Raw genomic sequence first — 12257 nt, 5'->3', positions numbered from 1 at the left:
GGCGGCGCTCCTTTTCGCGCTGTGTGCGCTCGGCGGCCGGACACATGTCCAGGCACGTGCCCACGGGCAGCTCGTAGCCGGGCATAGGTGGGCTGGGGGGAAAGGACGGGCTCTCAGCATCCAGTGGACAGCGGCGGCCCCTCGCCCCATTCTGCGGGAGAGCACGCCAAGGCTGGCGAAGGCGGGGCCAACCCCTCTCGGCCCGCCTCCCCGCCCTGGTCTGAACCTTCCCCCCGCCCGTCTGGCCGCCGCAGTCCTCACCGAGTCCTGTCGCCTCCCACAAATCTCCGTGCAGGCCTCCCGAGATCCTCTGCGTTGTAGTTCAACGTCGCCAACACTGTTCCTCACGTTCAGGTCCCACTAAAGCCCAACCACAGTGCACCGCTATAGTCGGACCACTCCCATGATGCACCACTTTATAGTTCCCTTCCGCAACCAATCGCTTTGCAGGAGAGGCGGGGCAAGTGTGGAGCCACGCCTTCCCGGGCTCCCTCCCTCTAATCCCATCATTGTTTAGCTCTGAACCACCCGACCCCAGTGGGGACACCCGCTTTGGTTCCTCTTCACCCGATAACCTGACTCAGTCGGCCTTACTGCCGTTCTTTTCTGTTTCCTTGAGGACTCTTCTCCCTGTCTTCTAGATCAGGGGTCAGCAAACTTTTTATACAAAGAGCCAAAACAGTAGATACTCTTGGATTTACAGGTCACAACCAATCACTCAGCCTTGCCGGTGTAGTGAGAAAGCAACGGTCGACAACACTAAATGAAAAAGCCTGGTTGCGTTCCAATAAATTTTATTTTTTAGATACTTAAATTTCATTATAATTTTCACCTGTCACAGAATATTATTATTTTGGATTTTTTCAACTATTAAAAAAAAGTAAAAACTCTTCTAGTTCATGGGCCTTACAAAAAAAGGCAGTGGGGCATATCCGGCTGTGGGCGGTAGTTTGCAGACCCCTGTTCTAGATGGATAAACAGATGGCTTACGGACCAGAGCTGCAGCCTCCCATATCAAGATAGAGACAGGCAGGATCAGACATGTGAGTCCCTGATTCCAAGGTGGCAGGTGTTTTCAGGGAGCTGAGAACTCATTATTTTTCTCATTCCTGGTCCAGTTACATACAGAAAGAGCCAGTTACAGGACCAGGAGATCAGGCACCAGGGAGAGAAGAGGGTGGCTGGCAGTGCTGGAGCCAGAGTCCTGGGAACAGGTCCACTCCCATCTCGGGGTGGGAGTTAGGACAGATGCAGGTGCAGGATTTCCTCTGCCCGCTTCAGGTACTCGGCCGCCTTCTTCTTCACACCCTCTCGGCGGGCAGGTGATGGGTCACCTGGGAAGACAGAATGGCTCAGTGGGTACCTGGATTCAGAACCCTTGGTCTAGCTCCTTACTGTCCACAGAGCATCACCACATGTCTTTCCCTGTTCCTTGGGAGTCAGATATATGCTCCCCATTTTACAAATAAGAAAACTGAGGCCACAAGAGATAAAGCAGCAGCCCAAGGTTACACAATTGGTCAGTGAGGAGCAATTGTGATCCTTGTTTTTCACTTTCCTTTCCCTTCACTGTACCATCCAGGATCCCAGGCCTGACCCTCTAGCCTCCAGTCTTGCTCACCAGGAACTCCCTGGAGCAGGATGTGCACGCCGTCCCGGTAGCCCTGCAAAGCAGCAGGGTAGGCGCCTGCCTTCTCGTCCCGTAGGGCCTGGGTGATGAGTTCTGTGGCTTGGCTCAGATAGGCAGGGGCGGGCTCTCCTTCCTCGTCGTCCTCCTCTGCTTGTCCACCTGGCTCCCAGGGTTCCTGGTCCGGCCTTCCAGATCCTGCCTCCAACGCTGCCAGCTCCCCTATGTGGGTAGGACTGGGTCCTGCACCTTCTGTCATCAGATGTGGAGGACTCAGGTCAGACGGGCCCTCTTTTGCCCTGGGCTTGCTGCCCAACCCCAGACCTCTCTGGCCCACCAACCCGTCCTGGGTTTCTCAGTGCCTGAGCAATCCAAAAGCCACTTGTGCAGAGCACACCAGCCACGATCTATTTGGTTGGTGGAGTTTGTGTGCTTTTGTAAAAACAGTCTTACTTCCCTAATTCTTTGTTTATAATGAGATATAGTTGATTTACGATATTATGTAAGTTTCAGGTGTACAACGTAGCCTAACTCTTTGTATGCATGCATGCTCAGTTGTGTCTGACTCTTTTGAGACCCCATGGACTGTAGCCCGCCAGGCTCCTCTGTCCATGGGATTTTCCAGGCAAGAATACTGAAGTGGGTTGCCATTTCCTACTCCAGGGGATCTTCCCAACCCAGGGATCGAATCCAGGGGTCCTGTGTCTCCTGCATTGCAGGTGAGTCATTATTAACATTTTACCACTGAGTCATCATTAACATTAATTTGCAAACTCCGAGTCACTGGTTCTACTCCCCTCCCGACTACAACAAATCCAAGAATTTCCTTCACAAAGTTTAATTGAAGGATTCTAGGCCAAGAATGCCAGGTCAAGGGTAGAAATGCTCCAAGCTTTGGAATCTTAGAATAATGGATCCAGTGAACCTCCAGGCTTTTTAAAGTCTTTCAATTTCAGCTGAGGCCCCAAATGGGAAGAAATGGGTGGAATATATTCACACATTCCAGAGAGAAGGGCTCATATATCCTGTAGGACTGGCAAGGAGATGGTCAAAGATTCCCTCTGTAGATTCCACAAAAGAAGGCTAGCGATCTAGTGAACCTTGGATGAAAAAGCCTTTAAAGGGAAGGTGCAGGACTAGGAACCACCACTGCACACCACTGGCCTGGAGAGGGAAGGGTGGGCCTTTCTAGAGCCCCACCAGAGGGACCCCATGTGGAGACCAGGGGCCTTATAGGAAGGTAAGGTGACATTTCACTTTCCAGTTGGACTACAGCCCTTCCTGTGTTGCTCATGAAGCAGAAGACAGAAGAGATGTTGGAACACCCTAGTACTTGAGTTCAAGAGGCTGGTATATTTGATGAAGAGAGAGAGAGATGAGTGCCAGCCCCTCACCTGGAGAATTCTGATGGTAAAAGTTTGGCTGGACGAACCCACAAAGTGGGGCAAGGACAGAAGGCAGCATCTGAGCAAAGTACCCCTCCAGCTTGGTTGGGGCGAGAATTTAGGAGTTTTTTCATGGGCCGAAGGAACATCTTATGGGAGCTGCCTTTGAAGAGTCTTTCCAGGCTCTTGCCCAAGTACCTGGGCACTGGGCATCCCAGGAGGCTTGGCTGGGGCCAGGCAGAGTGCCTGGATCCTGCCTCTCTGTAGCCGGGTTCATCAGCCATGGCGACATCACCCCTGCCTTTCTCCTCCAAAGGACATTCCTCACACCCTGGTTACCATGGCCGGGGGCCCAGCCACCAATCAGGCCCGAGTTGCGGGGTCAGGGGGTGCAGGGTAAGGCTGAAAACTGGATGCAAGACTGAGGTCCTGATTTGGATCGGACCTCAGAGTGAGAGAACTCAAGTGCCAGAGACAATCAGAAAGCTAAGGGCCTGCCCAAGAGGTCACCAAAGGGTAGAGAAGGGAAGCCAACAAAACAGGCTGAAAGAGACAGCTATGGAAGCCAAAATGAAACTGTGTCATGACGACCCGAAGTGCCGTCAACCACTTCAACACCCTAGCTGCAGTAGCAGCATAAACTCAGAATTTTAAAATGAAAAGATTCTGAGTCTCAGAGCCAGGGATTGTCAAGCTCGTGATCTGACAAGGAGCTCAGGACCAGGGCCTCCATGTGGGGCCCTTCCACGTCTGGTGCCCTCACACGCCAGAGGCTGCCCCAGGGGCTTCCTCTGCTGTCCTTGGAGCCCAGACCTCACTGCCCTTCACTGACAGGATCTATAGCCTTCAGGATCTACAGCCAGACCCTGAGCCAGCTAGGAAACCTTCACCTTGAGCTTCGAGCGAAAGAAGTCAGACCCTCCCAGGGCAGTGTGACACCCTGCTGGTTCCAAAGCGTTCTCAGGGAGAGGATCCATGGTGGGAAGCGGCTCACTTCCACTACAGTTGCTCACTGTGCTGGAGTACCCAGCTGGCCAGGGCAGCAACAGCACCTGGGAAGGGTGCAGTTCAGTTCAGCTGCTCAGTCATGTCTGACTCTTTGCGACCCCATGGACTGCACCACACCAGGCTTCCCTGTCTATCACCAACTCCCAGAGCCTACTCAAACTCATGTCCATCGCGTCAGTGATGCCATCCAACCATCTTATCCTCTGTGGTCCCCTTCTCCTCCTGCCTTCAATCTTTCCCAGCATCAGGGTCTTTTCAAATGAGTCAGTTCTTCGCATCAGGTGGCCAGAGTTTTGGAGTTTCAGCTTCAGCATCAGTCCTTCCAATGAATATTCAGGACTGATTTCCTTGAGGACTGACTGGTTTGATCTCCTTGCTGTCCAAGGCACTCTCAAGAGTCTTCTCCAACACCTTCCTTGGGAAGGGGCACTGCTTCTAATTATCAAAGCCACCTTTCGCCCACAGGGGGCGCCTTTCTCAGATTTACACAGGCAGGGTGCAGCTGGTGGCTATGCCTCCCTATGGTAGGGAACTCCTGCCCAGCTCCACCCCCTCACCCTACCCTGACCCCACTCATCCCAACTTGTTACCTTCCTTGGAGAAGGGGTCAAACAAGGCAAGCTCAGCCTCGGTGAGGGGGCCTCGGGCAGGGGAACTGGATGCCTCCTCGGTGCTCCCACAGTTAAAGAGGAGATCCAAGGCCTCCTGAGCAGGGCTGGATGGTGGCAGGTCCGCTGAGGAATAGATCATTGGTGACATTCATGCCTGCTTTTATTATTATCTCCCAGCTTTCAAAATATCGTTACCCACTCACTGAAGCCTTGCAGCAACCACGGGCATAGACAATTCCATTCTTAAAGTTTGTGCCCATTTTACAGATTAACAAACTATAGCCCTGAGAAGGAAAATGACCTGGGCAGAGTTCCTCAGCAGGATAGTGGTAGAGGAGGCGGGAAAGGCTTTTCATTGAGGAAGGAGTGGTTCCCACTCCCCATACAGACAGGCTCTGGACCCTCCAGCCCTGGCTCGCTCTCCTGCTCCACGTACCTGGCACCTCCAACTCCTCAAGGCCCCTTCTCTCTGCAGGAAGCGGCTGGGGCAACCAAGTCTCATGAGGCTGGACCCGGGGCTCGTCGGGCGGTGGTGTGGGAATCAGAGGCGGGGGCAGGATGTGCACGTCTCCGGACACCTCGGAGGGCCGTGTCACCTCCCCACCCTGCACGAGAGAAAGACCAGCCGGGGGAGTCACAGGGACAGCCTGTGGGCAGGCAGGCTTCCCAGGTGCTGAGGACCAGGGAAGAGCAGGCGCACATACCCGGAAGAACTCCTTGAGCTGGGGGCTGTTGTTGAGCGCGGGGATGTGCACAGTGAAGCGAAGCAAGTCCTCGGCCCCCTTTCGCCGCTCCTCAATCACCGAGGCTTCAAACCGGCCTGCACCCGCCAGGACAAGGGACAAGGAGACAACAGTGACCCACTGGCCACTTTTCCTGGTCCTGCCTGAGAGGATCTGAGCAGCCCCCTGGCCCCCACCCCATTCTCCCAGAAATCCACCTTGGCTCTGCCTGGGGCAAGGGTCTCGCAAGGAGGGACCTATCTCCCTATTCATCCATTTACCGGATGAGTATTGAGCGAAGCGAGGTCTCTGCCCTCAAGGTTATTACATCCCAGACAGGGGGAAGCAGGCAACCAACAAGAAACAAATAATTTCAGATGGTTTCGATGTATTAGGGAGGAAAGTAAGACTCAGAGCGGGGAAGTGACTTGCCCAAGGTCACACAGAAAGTAGCCCCGTGTTTACAGCTTCTCTGCTCGGTTCCAGGCATCATGCAGAGTTATTTAACTCTGGGCTAGTTATCGTGCTGCCAGGGGGAGTTATCCCACTGCCTGGCATAATTTGCTAGCGAGGACCTTTCACCTTGCTATACAAGAACATCTCCTGTGAGTCCAGAGACACAAGTAACAGACCAGCCCCGTCTGGGAGAAATATAATATAAGCCTCATATGTAATTTACAATTTTCTAGGAGCTGCATTTAAAAAAAAAAAAAAAGAGAGACAGATTAAATTTTAATTACATATTCTGTTTAACCCAGTATATCCAAAATAGTCTCATTTGAATATATAATCAATATTCAACTATTGAGATAGTTTACATTGTTTTTTCAGTGTATTTGACCCATAAACACATCTCAGTCCAGACTAGCCACATTTCTGGTGCTCCTCAGCCATAGGTGGTTCATGCACTTGTCTAGAAAGAGCAGATCTAGAAGAAACACCAGGTTGTGGCTTGGAGTTCTGGCTCAAGCCCCTTCATCCTGAGCCTCAGTTTCCTCATCTTGAAAATGGGGCTAATGAGGACAGGAATTAATATTAAAGGGCTCAACACACAAAAAGGGCAGAACCATTTCCCCATGTGTAAAATGAGACCGTCTCTAATGATCCCTGGGTCAGGAAGGTCCCCTGGAGGAGGGCATGGCAACCCACTCCAGTATTCTTGTCTGGAGAATCCCATGGACAGAGGAGCCTGGCGGGCTGCAGTCTATGAGGTCACAAAGAGTCGGATACAACTGAAGTGACTTAGCACACACACACACAAGGGCCCTTCCAGTGGTCTGAAACACATCTTTGCCAGGAGTTTCAGACCCCTTCCATCCAGCCCTTAGCAGCAAGTGTTCCCTTTGCCCAATGCTCTCTCCATCTTTGGCCTGAATGCCTGAATCAAGACTCACCAAACACCTGGCCGCGGGGGAAGGCTGGGAACTCCTCGAGGCGGCGGAAGAGGTTGCGGTGGGTGTAGGCCAGGTCTCCGTGCAGCTTTCGAAAGTCACTGTACCGCTTCCAGACCACCACCTAAGAGGGACACGTGACTTGACTGGGCTGAGCAGTGGTGGGATTCGGCCTTCGCCAGCCCCAGCCCGGCTCCAGGCTGTGTGCGCGTTAGGGCACAGCAGTCCCTCCTTCCAGGGAGAGAGGGGGGCTGGTCTCCTGTGCAGTTACCAGTGTCCCTGCACTGGTTTTGGATCTGGAATCAGGAGATGGTCCCTTCCTCCTATGAGGCTCACCTCTTTGACATCCTCCGGGTCCCTCTTTGAGATGAACTGAGGAAGAAAGGCAAAAACCAGTGAGACCGACATCCATCCCCTGTAAAAGATGGCCCAGCTAGCTCCCAGCCCCCTTCAGAAGAGCAGAGCCCTTCAGCCAGTGGTATCAAGGGGTCCTGGTTTAAGGCCCTGAGTATAACTTTAAGCAGTTTTTGTACCATGTACCTTAGTTTCTTCATCTGTCAAACTGTTACCGACCTGGGTCCTTGGACTCTTTAATCAACAGAAACTGATGAGGCTGGCCGAGAAAATCGGGCAAGGCGTTAATGGGACCCAGATGCAGCACAAGGGATGGGAAACAAGCGACAGGGACCCTTAAGCACTCCCTCCGAGGAGGGCTAGCTGGTTCCTTAAATGGTTAGGGCCCGAGGGGTGGCTTGAGTGATCAGCTCATCCCCTTGGTGGTGCGGTGTGCAGGCACCATGCACAGCACCCTGCTTTTGCGCCAGGCACCTCTGAAGTGGCAGTAGGTTTACGGCCTTATTGTATCTCATGGTTCACAATTGCTTAGACTTAGCATGCAGGCAGTTATTTTGAGTCCCTTATAGCTTCTTTTTCTTTTTAAAAAATATCTATCTAACTATTTAGGCTTCCCTGGTGGCACAGATAAGAAAGAATCTGCCTGCAATGCAGGAGACCCGGGTTTGGTCCCTGGCTCGGGAGGATCCCCTGGAGAAGGGAATGGCTATCCACTCCAGTATTCTTGCCTGGAGAATCCCATGGACAGAGGAGCCTGGCGGGCCACAGTCCATGAGGACGCAGAGTTGGACATGACGGAGCGGCTGATGCACACTTTCTATTTATGTGAGTATTTACTTGGCTGCTCCAGGCCTTAGCTGCAGAACACGGAATCCTTTAGTTGTGGCGTGCGGATTCTTAGTTGCTGCACGTGGGACCCAAATCCCTGATCAGGGATCGAACCTGGCCCCCTGCACTGGGAGTGTGGAGTCTTAGCAGCTGGACCACCAGGGAAGTCCTAATAGTTTCTTTGTATTCTGTTTGTCTAGGGGCAAGTGTAAGTACGCCAGTACAGGGTCCCAGGTCCCAGCCAGTCTCAAAATGGGGGGAGCCCTAAAGGCCCATCTAGAGGGCTCCATCCTCAACCCGGCTTTTATCTCACTTCCTTCAGAAGGTAAGCCCCTGCATCTCTTTCTGAAACCGAAGACCTCCAAGTTCTCTAAAGAATGAGGTTCTGTCTCAGGAGCCACCCCTCCGTTCAAGGAGGAAGCTGCTGTGGGTGAACACTCCTGGACACGGAAGTGAACACTCCTGGACACGGACATGAACACTCTTGGACACGGAAGAAACCTCACTGGGGTTGTGAAGAGCAGACTGGTGTCTGAGATGGAAAAAAGACTCCATTTTCATTAGGGCATGCTCATAAGAATTAAAAAATAACACCCTACAGCTTGAAGTAGCTCTGACAGTTTCCAAACATCTCCAATTCATTATTCTACATCCCAGGGAGACACCTATGATTCACATGCCCATTTAGGAGATGAGGAAATGGAGGCTTAGAGAGGGCTCCTGACCTGTGGGAGGACTGCTAGCATTGAAACCCTGGCCTTTGCTTTTCACTACAGGCTTGCCTAAAATATTTTGGGTAAAATAAACTATACTGAAAAACCATTGAGGAATATATACCTGACAAAGGACTCCTTTCCACAATATATATATAACTCCCATGTGCGTGCTTAGTCACTCAGTCGTGTCTGACTCTTAGCAACCCCATGGACTGTAACCCACAGGCTTCTCTGCCCATGGGATTTCCCAGACAAGAATACTGTAGTGGGTTGCTATTTCCTTCCCCAAGGGATGTTCCCAACCCAGCGATTGAACCCATATCTCCTGCATTGGCAGGATTCCTTACTACTAAGCCACCAGGGAAGCCAAAAGTACCCCTATAGGTACATATATATACACAGAATATTACTCAGCTATAAAAAAGAATGCAATAATGCCATTTGCAGTCACATGGGTGAACCTAGAGATTATCATACCAAGTGAAGTAAGTCAGAGAAAGACAAATATTATATGACATCACTCATATGTGGAATCTAATTTTTTTTTTAAGTTGCAAATGAACTTATTTACAAAACAGAAATAGACTTACAGATATGAAAAACAAACTTATGGTTACCCAAGGGGAAATGGGGGAATAAATCAGGAGCTTAGGATGAACACACACGCACTGCTACATATAAGACAGATAACCAACAAGGACATACTGTATAGCACAGAGAATTCTACTCAATATTCTGTGATAAACTATAAGAGAAAAGAACCTAAAAAAGAATATATGTATCTGTGTAGCTGAATCACTTTGCTGTACACCTGAAACTAACACAACATTGTAAATCAACTATACTTCAATAAAATTAATATAAAAACAAACAAGAAGGGGAAATCTTGTAGTTCATGTAAGGATTATTGGAAACAAAGTATAGAAAATAGTAAGTAAAAAAAAAGAACATTCTATAAATTAATATCAAAAAGACAAACAACCCAACTTTACAAAATGGACAAAATACTTGAACAGGCAACTCCCACAAAAGAAGATGTTTGAACGGCTAGAAAGATAATGAAAATATGCTCTTTAGTCCTAAGAGAAATGCAAATTTTAATATCCCAGTGAAATACTACACACCCACCAAGAATGGCTAAAATTAAAGATGCTGATGATATCAAGTGTTGGTGAGAATGAGAGTATACAATGGTACAACTACTTTGGAAAACTGGCGATCGCTAGGAAAAGTTACACATATGCCCAGCAAATGACCCAGCAATGCCCAGGTACTCTCTTTTTTTCAACTCTTACTTTGATTTTGAACTTATTTTTGAACTGTGGTATTGGAGAAGATTCTTGAGAGTCCCTTGGACTGCAAGGAGATTCAACCAGTCAATCCTAAAGGAAATCAGTCCTGAATATTCATTGGAAGGACTCATGCTGAAGCTGAAACTCTAATACTTTGGCCACCTGATGTGAAGAACTGATTCATTGGAAAAGACCCGGATGCTGGGAAAGACTGAAGGTGGGAGAAGGTGACAACAGAGGATAAGATGGTTGGATGGCATCACCGACTTGATGGACATGAGTTTGAGTAGGTTCCAGGAGCTGGTAATGGACAGGGAAGCCTGGCATGCTGCAGTCCATGGGGTCGCGAAGAGTTTAACTGAACTGAGATAGCTGATTTACAATATTCAGGTGTATACACATACATAATCTTTTTCAGATTCTTTTCCATTATAGTTTTTTTTTTTTTCCATTATAGTTTATTAGTTTATTACAAGATGGGATCCTGGTGGCTCAGACAGTAAAGAATCTGCCTGCAATGCAGGAGACCTAGGCTTGATCCCTGGCTGGGGAAGATCCCTGGAGAATGAAATGGCAGCCCATTTCAGTATTCTTGCCTGGAGAATTCCACGGACAGGGGAGCTTGGCAGACTATAGTCCATGAAGTAACAATGGGTCGGACACTACTGAGTGACTAATACTTCTTCTTATTACAAGATATCAACTATAGGGACTTTCCTGGCAGTCCAGTGGTTAAGATGCCAAGCTTCTATTGCAAAGGGCATGGGTTTGATCCCTGATCAGGGATGTAAGACCCCATATGCCTGGGGGTGAGGCAAAAAAAGAAAGAAAGATATAGTTCCCTGTGCTATACAGTAGGGCCTTGTTGCTCATCCTTTTTTTTTTTTTAAGATTTATTTATTTATTGTTGGTTGCGCTGGGTCTTCATTGCTGGGTGCAGATTTTCTAGTTTTGGGGAGTGGGGGTTACTCTCTAGTTGCAGTGCACAGGCTTCTTCTTGTGGTGGCTTCTTTCATTGCAGAGCATGGTCTCTAGGGCACACAGGCTCAGTAGTTGTGGAGCACTAGCAGCTGCTTTGCGACATGTGGCATGTTCCCAGACCAGGGATCGAACTCGTCCTCTGCTTTGGCAGGCAGATTCTTAACCACTAAACCACCAGGGAAGCCCTAATCTATTTTATATACAGTAGTTTGTATCTGCTAATTCCAAACTCCTAATTTATTCCCCACCTCCCTTTCCCTTATGGTAACCATAAGTTTATTGTCTGTGAGTCTGTTCATTTTAAAATAAGTTGACTTGTATAATTGTTTTAGATTCCAGATATAAGTGATATACCATATGACATTTGTCTTGGGATTATCTTATTTTCATTTTGTAAATTTTTTTTAATATTTGCATTTTTTTGATACAGGAATGACACAAAAGATTTGAGGAAAGACCATTTTAAACATCTAGGATTCTGCGTTTAAATCATTTTGGAAGCCTTTACATTTCTGCTTTAACAGTTATCAATGCACCTGTTTAATAGTTGCCTACTTCAAAATTGTAAAAATACAAAAAAATTTACAGTGAAAAATCTTCCCCAATTAGTTCTTGTATGTCATTCTACAGATAATATTATACTGTTTCTATTTTTAATTCCTTTCATGATATCCTGTCTCTATACACTTATAACGTTATTACTTCATATACCAACTTTCGTCTTTATCTACTGACTTCCTGCTGTGACTGTGAAGAGACTTATTCCTTTATATCTTTACAAGTGTATGAATTTTTAGTCACAGGCATAATTTTTTGAAAAAATTTATAAAGTAATTCAACTACTTAAAGAGTTTTCATATAAATATCAAACAAACCAACAGACAAAACTTACTCCAAGAGACTGGAGACCTAATCAATATTTGGGGTGAGCCAGTTTTCAAGTTAATTTAAAGAAATTCACAGCCTGACGCCAAGCTGCCACGCATTGGGCGTGGACACACCTCGCAGTCTGGGAACTGCCGGCACGCCCTTTTAAAAGAGCAGAGCCCTCCTGTGGCCCCGCCCCTTGATGGCTAAAGAAGTAAACTAAGGCCGGTTAACCGCCCCCCCCCCTTAAAGGGGAAATCCATTCTGTCGTCTAAAATGGGAGCCTCCAGCAGCGTCTTGCCTTAAAGTAAAACACGGCACCGCTCTTGTTAAAAGGGTAAAGTTCCTGCTGGGCCCCACCTCACCTGCGCCGTCACTTTGTATTCAGTGTAGCCCTTGGGGTGGGTCCGGGGGTCGGAGACTGTGTAGTGTCGCAGAAAGTCGTCTTTCGCCTGCCGGGACATGGCAAACAAAT

At 48.7% G+C, this 12257-nt stretch overlaps 2 protein-coding genes across 3 annotated transcripts in view; both read right to left on the bottom strand.

Annotated features, from left to right (window-relative positions):
• SAC3D1 (SAC3 domain containing 1) overlaps positions 1–423 on the bottom strand; it is a 2398-nt gene extending 1975 nt beyond the window's left edge. The window contains exons 1-2 of the mRNA XM_010838102.1: positions 262–423; positions 1–92 (exon numbers count right to left, since the gene is read on the bottom strand). Of these exons, the coding sequence (XP_010836404.1) occupies positions 1–85 (85 nt within the window). The 5' untranslated portion in view covers positions 86–92; positions 262–423. The remainder of the gene's footprint in view (positions 93–261) is intronic.
• Positions 424–777: 354 nt separating this feature from the next.
• On the bottom strand, positions 778–12251 carry SNX15 (sorting nexin 15). Of its 2 annotated transcripts, XM_010838026.1 has the most exons (8): positions 12148–12251; positions 7081–7116; positions 6748–6868; positions 5336–5451; positions 5068–5236; positions 4611–4754; positions 1622–1879; positions 778–1334 (listed from the first exon to the last, which is right to left on the bottom strand). In XM_010838026.1, exons 1-8 carry the CDS (start codon positions 12244–12246, stop codon positions 1240–1242), a joined length of 1038 nt encoding a protein of 345 aa, XP_010836328.1. In that variant the 5' UTR covers positions 12247–12251; the 3' UTR covers positions 778–1239. The 2 variants fall into 2 exon arrangements, with proteins under 2 accessions (XP_010836328.1, XP_010836329.1); XM_010838027.1 differs by lacking the exon at positions 4611–4754.
• Between the last annotated feature and the right edge of the window lie 6 nt (positions 12252–12257).

Source organism: Bison bison, unplaced genomic scaffold, assembly GCF_000754665.1.
Source record: "Bison bison bison isolate TAMUID 2011002044 unplaced genomic scaffold, Bison_UMD1.0 scf7180017864089, whole genome shotgun sequence".
Taxonomy (NCBI): domain Eukaryota; kingdom Metazoa; phylum Chordata; class Mammalia; order Artiodactyla; family Bovidae; genus Bison; species Bison bison.
This window is presented reverse-complemented; position numbering and strand designations above follow the sequence as displayed.